This window comes from Podarcis erhardii, assembly GCF_964252035.2.
Source record: "Podarcis erhardii genome assembly, chromosome: 8".
NCBI classification, from domain to species: Eukaryota; Metazoa; Chordata; class Lepidosauria; order Squamata; family Lacertidae; genus Podarcis; species Podarcis erhardii.
Genome location: NC_138499.1, coordinates 85313476 through 85331867, shown reverse-complemented (window position 1 = coordinate 85331867; position 18392 = coordinate 85313476). Strand labels below are relative to the sequence as shown.

Below are 18392 nucleotides of genomic sequence, written 5' to 3'. Positions count from 1 at the left end.
GGAAGCTGAAATTGCTCCATGATTTCCTCTCCAGCCAGAAGCTCTTGAGATCATAGAACCACAAAGGCAGCCTTATTGAGATACAATCTCTACTCAGCCTTCTCAACACTTTGTTTTCTTGCCCTAAGCAAAACCAACCCGTGAGGGCCACTTCATATGCATGGTTTTGATTGTGACATCCCTATGATGACTGATATGGAAGTACTTGTTTTGGAAAGCTGGTGTAACGTAATGATTAGATAGAATTACAAGGTGGAAAAGCCTTGTTTAAATTTTGTCTCTGGCATGAATTTACTAGTTGGCTCTAAGCAATATTCCTCCCAGCCCCAACCACTCTGTGTTATAATGTAAAAAAAAAAAAATTCCTTCCAGTGGCATCTTGGAGACCAACTAAGTTTGGTATTGGTATGAGCTTTCGTGTGCATGCTCACTTCTTCAGATAGTGTTGTAAGGGTAATACAGTAGTACCTCAGGTTAAGTACTTAATTCGTTCCGGAGGTCTGTTCTTAACCTGAAACTGTTCTTAACCTGAAGCACCACTTTAGCTAATGGGGCCTCCTGCTGCTGTTGCGCCGCTGCTGAATGATTTCTGTTCTCATCCTGAAGCAAAATTCTTAACCCGAGGTACTATTTCTGGGTTAGCGGAGTCTGTAACCTGAAGCGTATGTAACCCGAGGTACCACTGTAGTGGACTAGTTTTCTGTGCTATTTTAAGGATGGCTGAGAATATATATGGAATACTTTGAACACTGAACTTCCACATACTAGAGTAGTAGTATTACGTGGTTCTGTTTTTCTGAATTAGTGAATATCATAGAATCAAAGAATTGTAGAGTTGGAACTGGCAGTGAGCATCATCTAGGGCAATCCCCCTCAATGCAGGAATCTCTTGCCCAGCGTGGCGCTCGAACTCATGACTGATATTAAGAGTCTCATGCACTACTGATTGAGCTATCCCGGGAGAGGATTCTAGAACTGCTGTTGAACCAGTCTTTCAAAATATATTTCTGGCAGTTCTCACTCTAAGCAAAATACAGAAATCTGTTAAAATTCTTCCTGTACTGCTCAACTTGGATATATCCAGCTTTCGACATGGAGAGCTTGGCCCTCCTCTCTACTTAAAAACTGCAGAGGTGGGCAGAGATAATCTCAGCAGTTGTGTGGCGATCTCTGCTCCCTTTCCAGCTCTAAGGTTGAGAGGGATGGGGGGGGAGGATGCTGGCATTGGTATCCCTCGCTGCCAAACCAGCCTTCTCTCTGAGCAGCCAAAACTGTCTGCCCCCAAATGGCAGGCTCTCCTAGTGGTGGTTGGGAGCTTCTTTGGTGGAGCAGAAGGGGGAACCCCTTGACCAGAATTTTTGCCAGTCCATCCATAAACTGTTGACCCTGGGTATATCTTGTTACTTCCAGGCCTCCCCCGTCTAAAAAAATGAAGCTTTTTGGATTTAAAGAAGATCCATTTGTGTTTCTTTCTGAAGACGATTCACTATTTTCACCAATTCAGTAAGAAAATACGTTTCATTTTTCATACAACATAAGTATATGCTACATAACAACCTGCATTTATTTTCCTTATTTACTACATTTCACACCCTGCACAATAATCTCTTGGTAATGTTGTGGTGCTATACTGCTGGCTTCCAGAAGATTTCACAGAATACTGCTACTGCCTTTTCTCCTACCGTCACTGGTTTTTGGATCCAGACAACAGGATCATGAGAAGAAATTTTTAAATCTGCAGGTTCCTTTCGTAAATATGTGATCCTCACTTCACTATTTTATATTAATAAAAATTTTAAATAATACAAATTATCATAGACGTTTCATTGAGCAGCCAACAGTTCAAAGTTAAATTTATGGTGTGACATGTCAGTCAGTCCATCTTTTTTATTTTCAAGTCAAGGGTCCTAGTGACATTACAGTGGTGCCCCGCAAGACAAACGCCTCGCAAGACGGAAAACCCGCTAGACGAAAGGGTTTTCCGTTTTGGAGGCGCTTCGCTAAACGAATTTCCCTATGGGCTTGCTTCACAAGACGAAAATGTCTTGCGAGTTCCTGCGGGGTTTTTTTCCCTTTTCCCCCCTTTTCCGCTGATAAGCCGCTTATCAGCTGATCCGCTAAAAGCCGCTAGACCGCTAATAGCGCTAATCCGCTAAGCCGCTAATAGGGTTGCTTCGCAAGACGAAAAAACCGCTAGACGAAGAGAATCGCGGAACAGATTCTTTTCGTCTTGCGAGGCACCACTGTATTTTACTTTCTGTCTACTTGAACAGAGCACAGACACACTCAGGATTCAGTGTGCTAAATGTATTAGCCCAAATAAGCCTCTCCACCACAAACCAATTTAGGCTTGTGGGCCAGAGGTTCCCTTTCAGCAAGCTAAAGCCTACAAGAAATTAAGAAAGAAGCCCACTCTTGTGGTTCGGTGTGCAGACAACACGTCTTTAAAAAGAGCACAGCAAAAAAACTGGGCAACTTGGGGTTGCATTGTACACCCTAGCTGTAGGGAAGCCTGCTGTCTCACACAGTATAGCAAAGGTTTTGCTGTTGTCTTGAGCGTCTAATAATTTCAACTTCGTTCCTGGCTATTTTTAGCTTACATTTTTGCATCTTTTATGCACAGTACTTTTTCTAACATCTTGGTTTTTTATTACTCTCTCTGCATATTGCTTTTTTCTTTTGAAGAGAAGCTGCCTTATTTATATTCCTCTCATGCGCACATTAAATCTTTTCTAAACTTTTAATCCATTCCTTCTGTTCTGTTCGTTTGAAAAAAAATTATGCCTCAAATCCTCAAGAAGTTGCCTTATTCTGCATGAAAGGATTATTCAGTCTCCATCCAGTATATATTTCAGCAGAATTGTTGCAAACCTATTTAAATATCACTGATGTGTGGTCTACATATATTATTGGCCCGATATTAACTTGCTTTAAATCTTCATAATATATATTGAGTTAAATAATAATAATCCAGCTTCTCAAGTTACAGGTTCACAGGTGCTATGAAGGTCAATATTTATGTTTATCTTTCCAGAAAAGAGTCAGAGCTGTTAATATACCAAAAATACAGCTTAAACACCAACAATATATTAAGAACTACAGAATGATAAAACTTGAATTTGCTTGTTTGTTTATTAGGACTTTTTATGCATTGGATCCTTCCTTTCCCAAGATGAATTTATTAACTCGTACTCAGGAAGGGAAGAAAAGGCAGCTATACATGGTGTCCAAGGAAATAAGGAATGTGCTCCTGAACAACAGTGAAAAGCTGAAGGTTTGACTTGCATTTCTTAGTAAGAAAGTCGAAATAAACAATAGTCCTGGGGGTAAAAAGGTAAAGGACCCCTGACAGTTAAGTCCAGTTACGAACGAGACTGGAGTTGCAGCGCTTATCCGCAGTTTTTCCGGGTCATGTGGCCAGCATGACTAAGCCGCTTCTGGGAAAACCAGAGCAGTGCACGGAAACACCATTTACCTTCCCTCCGGAGTGGTACCTATTTATCTACTTGCACTGTGTGCTTTTAAACTGCTAGGTTGGCAGGAGCAGGGACCAAGCAATGGGAGCTCACCCCGTCACGGGGATTCGAACCACCGACCTTCCAATCGGCAAGCCCTAGGCTCTGTGGTTTAGACCACAGTGCCACCCGCGTCCCAGTCCTGGGGGATAGGGATGGTGATAACTTTGACTTCTGGTTGCTGGGGTCAGAAGCTGCAGAATGCAATTCACTCCTGTCTTTCCTGTGGGCATCTGTTTGGCCAGTATGAGAAGAATGCTGGACCAGTTAGGCCTTTTGTTTGATGATCCATCATGGCTGTACTTCTCTTTCTGTCTGTCAAAGCTGTCTCCTGCCATGACGTTTAACTTGGTCCAGGTGGAGCACAGTCTTTCCCTAACAGTTCTAGTGTCGGTGAATAAGCAAACGCAGCAACTAGCTTCTTTCAAGACCAGAAATGCCACGTTGACAACCATAGGAGAAAAGAGTGCTTTAAAAGTGTAAATTGTGCCTAGAATGTCTCATTGCTCAGGAAAATGAAGAAAGGAAGCAGATTCCTCTGGTGAGGACAGTCACTTGTTTCCAGTTCCCTTCGTCCTCTTGCTCCCCCCCCCCCCAACTTGGGCACCTAAACCTCCATATAAGCTCTCAGTTACTGCCCCTTTATGAAAGGCTGAGGTAAACTCTTCCCAACTTGGGGTCCTTATTAGGAATCAATTATCCCCTTCTTTGTCTTTCTACATATTTTGTGAAATTCAGAGTAGACCATGTAAGACGCCCATATTTCCACTCAGTGCCTTTATTGTCAAGAAAAATAGGCTATGTCCTTTTACTGATGCCTGCCAAGCCACTTCAGATGCCCTATTCCATGTTGGAATGCTTAAATATGTTAATACTGTATCTTGCTTTCTTTTCAACCCTGTTTTAGGTTATTAACACAGGGATAAAAGTGTGGTCCCGCAATAGCGATGGGGAACAGTTTGGTTGTGCCTTCAGATTAGCGCAAGAGGTAACAATGAACGCACTACGGCTATGCTGTGAAAGTATTTTATTTATGCTATGCCTTGAAACAAAGAGTCTTTTTGTGGGTAAAGACAGGTTTATTTTGGTGTTTGCTTTTGCAGCCAACTTCATTGCATAAGGTTCATGACAATTAATTGGCAGACCTCTCTCACACCTGTGTATGTATAGAGAAAAAAATTGTGATCTGTTCAGCTAAGTGGCTGTGAAATGCAAGGGCTACAGATTGTGACAATCCAAAGTAAAGCTTCAAATACCAGCGGGATAAGCGCATATATTTTCCCCTGAGTGTAAGTAGTCCACAGGTGGGATGTAAGCTGCTTCTAGTACTTAAAGGCAAAAGCACGGTTGCTTCCAAAAATGGTTTTGGTTTTTGCTTGTTTGCCTTCACTTGGGAGAAGACTCTGGATCCAACTCTCTTGTGCTTAAATTTATTAATCTGTTGTTGGGTGCATTGTGCATTTTTGTCCCTTTTGAGGACGGGTTTTCTGTTGTAAAGGTTTTTTTCCTGACAGGCTTATGAACATTTCTGTAGTTCCATTGTAGGTCTCCACATGTATAGTATAGGCTTTCCCTTGTATTTTTTCCTATCCCATAAAATTGGAACCTGACAAATGTGCATTACCTCCCTGATACTGTTATACTCAAAGTGCAGGGGCTGAAAATTTTGGGTATATTCTGCTTTCATGTGTTTTAACATTCAATTGACCAGGAAGCGATTATCAGTTCAGTGCAAGTTTTCTTTCACAACAATGAACTGATATAATGGTCCAAATACTAAAAACATGCATTTAAAGGGGGTGTTTATTGGTGCTGGTGGGTTGTTGTTGTTGTGTTGGACCAGTAAAACGACCAAGCCTATTCGTGTAAGAAAGGAAGGACTGCATTTTAAAAATAGGTTTTCTATTTTACATCCAGGGGATATATACACTCTATCCCTTCATTAATGCAAGGATTGTAAATGCCAGCATAGAAGATGTTAAAGTGCTGCTGACAGAAGAAAACCCATTCTTAAGTAAACTTAGTAATGAGGTGCGCAATCAAGTCAAAGGAATGGGTAAGTATTCACTTCTGAGGATTTCCAATCCTGGTTCATTCTTTTCTCACAGTGGTAAAAAGCATCATGTGCAGAAGGAAATATACTAACTATTAAGCTCTGACTGCTGTCCAGCTTACCCTGAGCTCCATAGTAATAGTACTAATAGTTACTCCCTAATAATAGTAATAAGGTCCATCCAGTCGCGGACGACTCTGGGGTTGCGGCGCTCATCTCGCTTTATTGGCCGAGGGAGCCGGCGTACAGCTTTCAGGTTATGCGGCCAGCATGACTAAGCCACTTCTGGCGAACCAGAGCAGCGCTCAGAAACGCCATTTACCTTCCCGCCGGAGTGGTACCTATTTATCTACTTGCACTTTGACGTGCTTTCAAACTGCTAGGTTGGCAGGAGCAGGGACCGAGCAACGGGAGCTCACCCCGTCGCGGGGATTCGAACCGCCGACCTTCTGATCGGAAAGTCCTAGGCTCTGTGGTTTAACCCACAGCGCCACCTACGTCCCCTGAGAGTAGTAGTAATAGTAATAGTAATAGTAATAGTAATAGTAATAGTAATAGTAATAGTAGTAATAGTTACTCTCTAATTTTAACTTTGAAAAACAGAGCTTTCTAATAAGCACTTACCAATGAACACAGACTGAATATCAAGAGAGTACAAGCTTCAGGTGTGTAGTAGGACTTTGGCTTGGTCTCGATCAAGCCCATTCTGTTTCCTTTATTTGTACTTTCTTATGTTTATGGCCTTTTTCCATTATGGAACCCATGGCAGTGATTCCCAAGCATGTGATTGGTCACCCATCCAGCCCCTAACTAGATCCAGGCCTGCTTAGCTTCAACAAGGTGGTAGCCCTCAGGCACTGACCTAGTGGCCAACGCAATCAGCTTCGCTAAGTTAGTTGCACTTAGTTCCCATTGAAACCAGTGGGACACCATAGTCACATCTTAACTTGAATCCTACTGGTTGAATCCAGATGTTGTCTTTGGCTGCCTGCCTCACTCTGTTCCCATTAAATAGATGGTGGCATGGGGTGAGATTGGAGCAGGTCCTGATGTTGTCTAATAAAGCATATGCTCTTTTTTGCAGCTATGGGGAGCATAGTCCTGCAGTATGAGCCAGATCCAACGTAAGTAACTGTGCTGTTTCATTGTGTGTGCTTGTGTGCGCGTGCACATGTGCACATACAGACGCACTTCTAAGTTTGACTGATTTCAGGTTAACTTTCCTTTCATTGAAATTGGTGGAAATAAAAGCATGCAACAAACAGCAGCTGCTTCCGTATGGCAGCAGCTAACCGGGCTTTCGGGAAACAAGCCTTTATGCCCCTGTGTTCTTAACTCTAATAAAACCTTTGAAGGCCACATCTCAGAGCTATTGTACCTTTAAAGCAGAGCTTTCCACATGTGTTGCAAGACGTTGGTGTGTCGGCTGCAGTGTGCAGGTAGTCTTGCTAACGCTCCCCATCCCGGGGCTGGAAAGCGGTTAGTGGAATCTCCAGTTTGCTAATAAAACTGAATTACTGTGTTGTGAAATGAAGAGTTTGGAAAGCTCTGCTTTAAAGGACAGAAGGGAGGACCTGGTCATTTGCCTTCTCCCTTTTCCTGTTTCTCTAAAGAACTTTACAGAACCATCAGCAAACACCTAAATCTTTTTTTCAAAGTTGAAATATAACAGGCCATGTGATTTCCCAATGAGGCGTCTAGTAATGCAGGTTGATGCTCCCACCACTTAGGAAAGCAAGGAATATTTGACCAAACCTTTACAATGCAGCCTCGCCCTGGAGGCTCTTTCCCAGTTCATTCCCTGCCTTTACCCAGGGCAGGAGCTCTTTCATCGCTCTTCTTACTTTCACGTCTGACTTTAGGTAAAGGCAAAGGGACCCCTGACCATTAGGTCCGGTCGTGACTGACTCTGGGGTTGTGGTGCTCATCTCGCTTTATTGGCCTAGGGAGCCGGCGTACAGCTTCCGGGTCATGTGGCCAGCATGACTAAGCCGCTTCTGGTGAACCAGAGCAGCGCACAGAAACGCCGTTTACCTTCCCGCCGAAGCGGTACCTATTTATCTACTTGCACTTTGACGTGCTTTCGAACTGCTAGGTTGGCAGAAGCAATGGGAGCTCACCCTGTCGCGGGGATTCGAACCACCGACCTTCTGATTGGCAAGTCCTAGGCTCTGTGGTTTAACCCACAGCGCCACCCGCGTCCCTCATGTCTGACTTTACCTCTTGGCAGTCTTTTCCTTCAGCTTTCAACTTCCTTAGCTGTTTCCTTCAATTTATTTATTTTCATCCTCCCCTTTTAGCCTTGAAGGCAATTAATTAAAGGGGTATGCAAGCAGGGGGGAAACTACATTTAAAATAACACACATTGTACCGGGTCAGGCCACTGGACCATCTAGCTGTATATACCTTGCTCTGACTGGCAGATGTTCTCCAAGATCCCAGGGAGAGAGTTTTCCCATTGTTGTTGCCACAGATCCTTTTTAACTGGAAGTGCTGAGATTTTGACCTGTGATCATCTCCATGGCAAAACATGTGGTCTACCACTGAGCTGTGCCACCGCTCTGATTAAAGTACTTTAAAAAGCAGCCAGCAGTATTGTTTAAAACTACTAATACATCTCGTTGACGTGGCAGCGGAATTTACAATTAACCGAGAAAGCAGTAGCCTACAGAAACTGTGTCGTTCAATTAATTTTCAATATATGTATATTTTTAATGCTGGTGATCTCTTTGTTTTTGCAGCAAACCAGATAGTCTTCAGTGTTCAATTGTGCTTTGTGGCTGGCTGGGCAAGACTTCCCTTCGTGCCTTCGTGGCCAAGAATGAGAGGTTGCATTACCTGAGAATGATGGGGGTTGAGGTGTTCAAAGCAAAGAGAAAAGAAGAAGATGTAGAACGTAAAACAGAAAAAGAAGATGCAGAAGGTAAAACAGCCATAGACACCGCAGGGCAGGTGCTGGAAGAAATGGACTTGGGATGCACAGCTAAGGAAGACAGTCAGTTACCTGTACAAATTAAAGATGAACTGAATGGGCAACCTGCAATGGAACCCACAGAAGCTAAGCTAGTAGAAAGCCTTTCTTCCAGTGTCAAAAATGAGAGCACCAAAAATATAGAAAGCAAAGATAATGTTGACCTTAGTGATAAAAATGTCTAATGGGATAACTTTCATTGACTGTCCATGTGCATTGTTCTAGATATTTATGCTCCGGCTAAGCATCTGCAAACACATTTTTAATAAGAGGGTATTTCAGGTTTTATGGGGGGTGTTGTATGGGAATCATTTTACAAGAGTTTCCTTACGTTTTATTTTTAAAATATAAATGGTTTTCATATTTACTTCTTGTACCATGTAAATTCCATGATGCTTATAATTTTGGTGGGTCTGTTGCTGGCAGTGGACTGCACCGCTAAAATGACATCTGTCAACATCAATATTAAATTTACTGCTAAGTGGCTATAACTTGTAAAATTGGGTTTATGAATTTGCTTTGTTCTTGCAGTAGAATCTGTTGAACACAACTGTCAGCTTTTATACAAACCTTATAAGTTCCTTATTGTCCCTGCGTACTTGAAATGTGCTCACATGAAAATTGAAATCAAAGGCCAGATGTTGACACCATATAATTCCTTATATTTGTGGTGTTTTCCACTGTGCTATATCTTCAACGTGAAGAAGGTACCTCTTAGTATCATTAGCTCAGTCGGCCTTTTGGGCTTGGGGGATATTGTACTTCTCAAATTCTGTTTGCTATTTCTAGCATGAAGCAGCAAGCAATGGGAATTAATTTAATAGAAATCTCACTTCATATTTGCTGAATCAGATAGATTTGCACTTCGACTTCTCTGCTTTTGATACATCTGCTTTATCGCTGAATGTAACAAGTTTAAAAACCACTGGTAGAGGCAAAAGTCTGGTATCCTTGCAGCTCATTCTGCATTCCAAATGAATGGTTGGGTTCCAGTATCAGCTGAGTAACTGCAATACAGCAAGCCATGTGGCGTAGCTCTACTAGGGATGTGCTGATAACATTTTAATAACTAAGGTGGGGCAGCAGGGGGCAGCACAGGGTAATCCAGGAATAATGGCAGAACACTTAAGATGCCAGTCCTTGGCAGGAAGGTTGTATCGCAAGAGCAAGGACACCGCAGAAACAATACCTAATGTGTTTTGGTCTTGCCACTCAATTCCTTTGTTGTTTGGGTCTAGAGAACTGTCTGTGCTGTGTATTTATCCATCTACACAATTTTTTATGGACGTACTTTGACTGAATATTTTAGCCTTAAAACCAAGAATTTGGGGGAGAACCCAAAAACCAGAGGTTGAGTTTTCAGGCGAATTTGAAGGGCAGTGTAAAAGATGCCATTTTAAAATGATGGCTCACAACTTCACCAATTCCACGGGTGTCATCAAACACTTTTTAAAGCACCATCACTATATGCAAAAGAAAACCCAGTCACAGAAGGGAGTACGTGTGTACAGAAGAGATGGCTCCAAAGTATGTCTCTTATGGCAAAGCCACCCTGTAAGAAAGTAGTCTTCAACCTTTCCAGACTCAAGACGTGATTTCGTACCAGATTCCTACTTGGGGTCCCACTTTTTGCAGCATAGTTCCTCACTCCTTTTCTTAAGCTTTTAAAAATTGGTGCTGATGTGAGCTGCATTTCAGTGGGAAGAGACATGTTACGAGTGCTTGAAAAACCAATGCTGAAGTTGAAGGCACCCAGAAAAAGGAGGAGATGGTAGCAAATAATAGCAGGGCAGGGCCCAATTTAAATAGATTTGTTCAGTGACCACCTGCTCTGGAACACCTCCTGGAAAGGAGATGCTTGACCAGCCTACAATTATTAAGACTTTCTGGGCCTGGGGAATATTTCTTAAGAAGGTGTCTTACCGCCATTAATTACACACACCCCGGTTCAACCATTTGTCCATGCTACATCTTACCTGTCATGGAGAGCAAGGGTCAAGTATGCAAGTGGTTGCTCACACACCCATCCAAGTACATTGTCCACATCTTTGAACCTGCCAACCGAAACTCGTCCAATAACAGTGAACCAGACAGTAGTCTGAATGCCTTGTGAGATGGATTGGCTGCAACAGTGGCAGATGCAAGAGATTTTATCCTCAAAATGCCGTGCAAATGAGTCACAGCAGGCTGCTGGGGGTTCCACAGACTCGTTTGGGCCAGGAGATAAAAGACTTAGAACCACCTGGAAAAGTTCAGCTGCCTGGCATTTAGTTAAGAAAGTCTTCTTTGCAGCCTTCACCACCACTGAGTAGGCTTAATAATGTTTGCTTGTATTCAAGCTTTCCTCTTCCTGCATTCAAGCTGTATTCTCAGCATACAGGAGCCACCTGAATACTGCTCTGGAATGACCATGTCAGTTGCCAGGTCCTCTGGCAGAGCAACCTGGACTTCGACAAGAGCGTCAGCCACAAAGCCCCCTAGTGCCATCTGAAAATCAATGCGATTCATCAGCCTCTGCAGGTAGTTCTCCCACCTCTGCAGGAGGGAAAAGCTGCTGACAGCCGAAATCTCTGGCCGTGATGAGTGAATGGTGCTAAAAATACCCTGCCCTCAATTCCGCCTCTTTCCTGCCCTTTTGAGAAAACCAAGTCCAGTGTGAGTTGGCTGAGGTAAATTTGGTCTTAGTTGGTAGCTAACCATGCAAAAACAGAGGATTCACATGTCCGTGTCTTGTTAACTTTGCACGACAGACCTCAAACTTTAATCTGAAATTACTGCTGAATACAGCACCCTAATATGTATTCTCTTGCGTCTCCCATCCAGACAAACAACGTGGCAAGACCCACACTCCCCGGCTTTATTTAGCAAAGCAATTTCTGTTTGATGAAAGGTCACAGTGTAGCCTTGGATTCTCCCTTCTTACTAACAGAACATCTATTTATAAATGGTGATAAAATTAAAGCATTTGTGGGTCTGAAGCAGAGAAAACTGGCTTGAGGCTACAACTGTGCCATAGCTGTATGCTAGCTTTGGATAAAAGGAAGTTTGGAGGGTCCAATTTATAAGAGATAAGAGGCTGGAGAAAACAAAGGAAGCGAAAGGTGGGATGAGAGAGTTTAAAAAGTATTATTATTTATTAAATTTATATGCCACCCTTCATCCAAAGATCACCGGGTGGTTTACAGTATCAAGTCAGTCTCGTGCTGTAGGTTGGGATGAAAAGACTGAAAGGTACTGATTTAGATAATCAAGATCAGTGAGTGGCGGAATAAGTGAGCAGGGCTTGCTGCAGAAAGCACTTTCAGAGCAAATGGTTCCAAAGGACTCCTGGAACCAAGCTTGGGATTGATGCATTCTTCTGTAAAGTGGCCAGGGCAGCTGGTGGGTCCTTTGAGGTCCTCAAGACCTCAGTGAAAACAAGAGGAACACAATGAAAACCTTTTTAAAAACAAACATCAATGAATGGCACTCAGTTCCTTCTACACTCTGCTGCAGCTGCAGAATGAAAGGGGAGGATTCCTATGGAACGGGGGGCGGGGGCGGAACTGGAAGGTCTGTACCTCAAATATCTGGTAAATGGTCAAGTTAGTAAGGCTTCACTTTAACACCCTGTGGTGTGTTTACGTGGTGATGGTGGAGGAGGCGGCGGCGGAGGAAGAAGAAGAGGCAGCGGCAATTCTCTTACCAAAACTCACTACGTGAGGGGATGGGGAGGGGGTCAGCAGGACACCAGGACGGGGCCCGGTGCATTGCCCAGGCAGCTGTGGCAAGCTGCAATGACCAGCATCAGATCTCCGTTAAGAACTCTCTACAGTGTGTCCACACTCGGGGGCTGGAGAGCGGGCATGGGTTCACACCACCCCCCCGTGGGGAAAGCAGCACCTTTCAAAGTCCTTGAATTTAGCTAGCTGCAGGGATTCAGACTGCTAAAAGGTAAAAATATCCTGAAAACCCAGTAGAAAACACCACGCACCACAATACTGGCGGGGTGCAGCGGAAGAGCTCAATGGGCTGGGGTCCCGCCCCCTCCTCCTTTGCTCCAGGCGTTGGTGGTGCGTCCGCCGCTGCTTCTCCTGCCTCTCGCCCGCCTGCCTGCCGGACTCGCTGCTGCCGCTCCTCCCGGTGCGCCTTTGGGGACAAGCATCGCCGCGGGCCGGGCCACATGGGCGTGCGCGTGGAGACCATCTCCCCCGGCGACAGTAGGACCTTCCCTAAGCGCAGGCAGACCTGCGTGGTGCACTACACAGGTATGCTGGAAGATGGAAAGAAGTTTGATTCGTCCCGTGACAGGAACAAGCCATTCAAGTTTGTGATGGGCAAACAGGAGGTCATCCGTGGCTGGGAAGAAGGGGTTGCCCAGATGAGCGTTGGGCAGCGAGCCAAGATGATAATCTCGCCAGACTATGCCTGCGGTGCCACCGGCCACCTGGCTGGGAAGAAGGGGTTGCCCAGATGAGCATTGGGCAGCGGTGAGCAGCGGGCCAAGATGATAATGAGCGTTGGGCAGCGGGCCAAGATGATAATCTCGCCAGACTATGCCTACGGTGCCACCAGCCACCTGGGTATCATCCCACCCAATGCCACCCTAATTTTTGACGTGGAGCTTCTAAAAATGGAATGACAAGAGGCATGTGTTCTTCCATTTCCCTGCTCCGGGGTTTGGCACATGGAGAAATCCAGAAATCTCTGCTTCAAGTCAAATGCACCCTGTGGTGTGTGCAGAAAGCCTGAACACCATATTGGGCTGAAACAGAAAGCTAGCTTTATTTTCCCCTCCCCTTTGGGGCCCTGGTGTTAATACCGCAGGGTGTTTTTTTTGGGGGGGGTCCACTTTGAATTCTGAATTCTGCAGCCCCTCTCCCCAAGTGCTGTTTGCAAAGTTGCAAGTCTGGCATCAGACCTCAGCTAAGGAAAAAGCGTTCCAGGAAGAGAATTGTGAGGGTTTCAGGTGTGGGTGGGTGATGGTGTTTCTGCACTCCTGACTGGTGTGGGCAAGGAGTTAGTTACCTCCTTGTTTTCCAACTAGCTCCGTACTGCCCACACAGATTGCTACTGACTTTCCAGCCCTACCTGAAATTGCACCTAGGATCTTCAGTATGTAACACATGTCCTTTGCCATTGTGCTTCAGAGCCTCCTCAGTCACCATCTGTGGAAGAAACCTGAGTTTTCAACTGGCATTCATCAGTATTTTTCTGTGATCCATCACCCCATTTTAACAACGGCAGTCTCCGTTGGAGCCACTTTTGTACTGAGGCATGAAGAATAAAAGGGTGAAAGAATCAAATATGGAAATTCCTAAACTGATTTTGTTCACTAAAATACAAACTGACTTGAGGAAGGGTGTGTGTGTGTGTGGAGGAGGATGTCTCTAGCCAAAAGAATGCACACCACAAATAGTTTAACTCCTTATTGTCAAAGATAACACACTGGTTGTTTCTTGGCTCCAAAACCCATGCACACCAATTGAGCATCCAGGCAGCTATTCCCAGGTCAGCACTGTACAGTGGTACCTCGCAAGACGAATGCCTCGCAAGACGAAAAACGCGCAAGACGAAAGAGTTTTCAGTTTTTTGAGTCGTTCCGCAAGACGAATTTCCCTATGGGCTTGCTTCGCAAGACGAAACGTCTTGTGAGTTCTTGCGAGTTTAATAGCCGCTAAGCCGTTAATAGCCGCTAAGCCGCTAATAGCCGTGAAGCCGCTAATAGCCGTGCTTCGCAAGACGAAAAAACCGCAAGACGAAGAGACTCGCGGAACGGATTAATTTTGTCTTGCGAGGCACCACTGTATGGAGCAATTGCAGCAACAGGGGGCCACTCCCCCTGACAGGCTGTTCACATGCAACTGAAGTAGAAACTGCCTCCCCTCATCCCTCTTCAATCCTCTCCTGGTTCTGGGAGACGGTGGCGCAGGAGCATGCCTTGCCTCCTGGCCAGGACAGATCCCCACAAACCACTGACCCCCTCTCCCAAGTTAGACTCCAGCCCTTCTTCCCCTAGTGCACAGGCATCAACATTCTGCCAATTCCTGACAGAGGGTGGGAAGCTGTACGATGGAGATGGGCAACTGCTGGAGAGCCCAGGGCCAAATTTGGCTCTCTGAAGAGCCTGGATGCAGAAGTATGTGGATATCAAGAGTGGAGCAATGGGTCTTCCTGGAAAAGTTTACTTTCAGGGGAATGGGTGTGCATTTCTAGCCTGCCACCAGCCTTCCAGACCCTTTCCTGGCCCTCCAAGAACACTTACCGTATTTTTCGCTCTATAAGACGCACCAGACCACAAGACGCACCTAGTTTTTGGAGGAGGAAAACAAGAAAAAAAAAATACTCTGAATCTCAGAAGCCAGAACAGCAAGAGGGATCGCTGCGCAGTGAAAGCAGCAATCCCTCTTGCTGTTCTGGCTTCTGGGATAGCTGTGCAGCCTGCATTCGCTCCATAAGACGCACACACATTTCCCCTTACTTTTTAGGAGGGAAAAAGTGAGTCTTATAGAGCAAAAAATACAGTAACTGCTGTCCAGGGCTGACAAAAGCAGCCTTGCTAAATTCTAATGCTGATAACGATGTCAAAGTTACTGCAATTCAAAAGAAATCCCTATGCATGACTGTGCTATTGAAGCTTACTTGAAAGAGCTCCTGTTTCTTGCCTTAGCTTCAGTGAGGGCAGAGTGCAACCAATTGCTATCCTTTTGACCTTGGGTGAAGAAGCTGGGTGAGCCTGCAGAATAACTCTGCTTAATTAGGCTGCCTTTGTGCTTCCAGGGAAGCAGTGGAGCTTAGCAGGAAGGGGGCTGTGATGCAGAGCAGGCTGCCCAAACTTTGCTGAAGGGATGAAAGCAGCTTTCTGACAGTAGCAAAAGCACCAAAACCACGAAAAGAGAGAGAGAGAGAGAAAGCTGCTCTTAAGCCTGCTATGGTGACTGGCAGGTCCCAAAATCTTCCGTCTCTGTAGCCCGAAGGCAAAGAATAGAAAATAAAAAAGGGCTTTCTAACAGGTGCGAGACGCTGATCTTTGCAGGTAGGAAACATCAAACATCATCGGGAGACAGGAGACATCTGTTCTGCTCTTGGATGTCCTTGCAGATTTCTTGTACCACCGTAGGCAAATATCTTGGGGCTCTGCTGTGGCTTCTTCAGCAGGCTGGTAGAGAACAAATCAGTGCTAAAAAAAGCAAAATCAAAATTCTGTACCAACAGTAACCCATATTCTGCTCCAAGAAACACTGAATACTGACATTTATATCAATTATTCAAATTAAAGCAACTGTGCATATTTTTGCTTATTTTGCTCATGTTTTAGTCTGCTTCTGCTGGTCTAGCCCTCCCCATTCTGGGGCTTCTGGAGGGTACCAGGTAGCAGAAAGGCTGGGTCAGTGGGGGGAAATGAGATTTACAGGAAGCGTTAGACTGTGTACACATTACATTTTACTCTGGCTCCAGTGCTCTCCCATAGTTGGTGCTCAAACCTGAGTACCTGTGGCATTGACCATACTCCATATCCTTTAGTTCCTCAAGAAATACTGCTGTGTGATGCATTTTCCTTCAAACCAGCTCCCATCTGATTTGGCTGCCATTAAAGCTGAGGTTGCAACAGCCTCTGCGCATGTGCAGATGACAGCTTCAGTAAATAGGAGTTTGGAGGTTTGCAGCTGCAGAGAAGCAAACCAAGTAATGTGCATCGGGTGAAGAAAACCTCCTCCCCTTCTGGTGTATCTTGCAGCATAAAAATGCAACTTGTAATGCAGCAGGAATTAACAACCATGATGTGTTTCAAGCTGCTAATGTGTACATAGCTTTATTAAGCCACTTCACTTCTCAGATTTCACAAGGCATGATTCTTGCAAAGGGACTAGAAACTTGCATTATTTAAAAAAGGAAAAAAAAACCTGAAAGCCCCGAGTCTCAAGAAGATGAGTTGTGCTTCCCAAATACCCAGCGACCTTGAATACACTGCCCATGTCCAGAATTTACTGGTACTGTCAGTGTCCATCTAAAACGGTGGTTCTCAATTTTTTTCTCTGGGTCACGTAAAATAAAAATTTGCTTGTGCCACACCAAATTTTTTATTGCTAAGGAATACTGTACACTGGAAGACATAACTAATATTGTCTTTTTTAAAAAAAATGATATTTATTAAAGTTTCAAGAATTACAAAAAGAAAAAATGAACATACCACGTTAAACAAAAACCAAGCAACACACCACAATATAAAAAAACAAAAAACCCCAGAAAAATAAAACCCATTAAACTAAAACAAAATTAGAAAAGAGAAAAAGCATCAAATCTCCTTTCTATTCTTTCATTAGCTTGTTTCCTTGACCTCCTCACACCTCCCTTTTTTGTATTCTAGGTCGATTATCTATTTCAGCAAATCCTTCCCCTCTTTTAAAATTTTTGTCCTGTAAATTGTCTTAATATAATGTAATTTTACTTTACCTCCTTTCACCAATTAACAGTCAGTTATTCCCAAATCCTTTATATCATTCCAGCTAAAATCATATATTATTATTCCAACATCCTTCTAACAAATATTAATTTTACAATGTTTCTGTAAATAGTCTTTAAATTTCCTCCAGTCTTCCTCCACCGACTCTTCTCCCTGGTCTCGGATTCTGCCAGTCATTTCCGCCAATTCCATATAGTCCATCACCTTCATCTGCCATTCTTCCCGGGTGGACATAACTAATATTGTCCTCTGTATCACTTGATGCTCTTGCTCTCATTTTGAAAAGATATTTATCCATATTCTGCAAAAAATGATGATACTATACTACTCTGAATTGTTTAAATGTCATTTGAATGTGCTTGAATCTTCTTCTCACACTTGCTACTCTCCCCTGTCACACCTTTTGAGAACCATTGGTCTAAAATAAATGGGGTCTTCTTTGCGCTGCCTTTCTTCTAGTTCCTTTGAGGATCCAGTGGTGTAATTGAGTGTGCAAATGGGCACTGAGGTTCTGTGTTTTTTTGTGCCCTTCTCTGGGTGGGTCAGGCCTTCCCTGCCCCCTCATGTCTCCAGTGGGGCAGCAAGGGGTCTGGAAAAGAGAAAATATTTATTTTTCTCTGGGCAGCCTGATCTCACTGGAGGTACAAAGTAGACTAGAGGCCTGAAAAAGGTCTGCCCTGTTTTGGATTCTGGCCACTTCACCCACAAATCCTGCAAATCGCTTTCCATTTGTGCAGGTTGGTACCAGCTCAGCACATCCTAGGAGTCCCATCACCAGGTGTACCAAAGAAAACCGCCTCTCTTCTTACTCATTATCTGGAGGCTTGTAAATGATCTATTTTGTTTTCTTGAGCAGCTTCAAGCAAAACAGTCAATGATCATATAAGCCCTGAATCCATTTCTAAGAAGAATGTCCAGGAAGAATTCACTTAAGAGCTTCTCCGAGCCCCTCAACCAATAATCATCTCATTCTAACTTTTCTTGTGGGACTTTCGCAGCCTTTGTGAGTGACATGTTTTATTTCAAGCAAGGATTTTAAAAATGCCCCACAAGACTAGGCTGAAATTAAACATCTAAACATGACACTGAGATCCAGCGCCGAGGGCCTTCTGGCGGTTCCCTCATTGCGAGAAGTAAGGTTACAGGGAACCAGACAGAGGGCCTTCTCGGTAGTGGCGCCTGCCCTGTGGAACGCCCTCCCAGCAGATGTCAAGGCAATAAACAACTATTTTACTTTTAAAATACAACTGAAGGCAGCCCTGTTTAGGGAAGTTTTTAATGTCTGATGCTGTACTGTTTTAATATTCAGTTGGAAGCCGCCCAGAGTGGCTGGGGAAACCCAGCTAGATGGGCGGGGTATAAATAATAAATTATTATTATTATTATTATTATTATTGTTGTTGTTGTTGT

The 18392-nt window shown here is 44.1% G+C and overlaps 1 protein-coding gene across 2 annotated transcripts in view; it reads left to right on the top strand.

Moving 5' to 3' along the window:
• Positions 1–9039, top strand: part of NSUN2 (NOP2/Sun RNA methyltransferase 2) — a 35937-nt gene extending 26898 nt beyond the window's left edge. The window contains exons 14-19 of one of the 2 annotated variants that reach the window (XM_081872673.1): positions 1411–1503; positions 3139–3274; positions 4423–4503; positions 5433–5571; positions 6653–6692; positions 8310–9039. In XM_081872673.1, coding sequence (XP_081728799.1) covers positions 1411–1503; positions 3139–3274; positions 4423–4503; positions 5433–5571; positions 6653–6692; positions 8310–8724 — 904 coding nt within the window. In that variant the 3' untranslated portion in view covers positions 8725–9039. Of the gene's footprint in view, positions 1–1410; positions 1504–3138; positions 3275–4422; positions 4504–5432; positions 5572–6633; positions 6693–8309 lie in introns of both variants that reach the window. The other variant, XM_081872674.1, reaches the window with a different exon arrangement.
• Positions 9040–18392: the final 9353 nt, after the last annotated feature.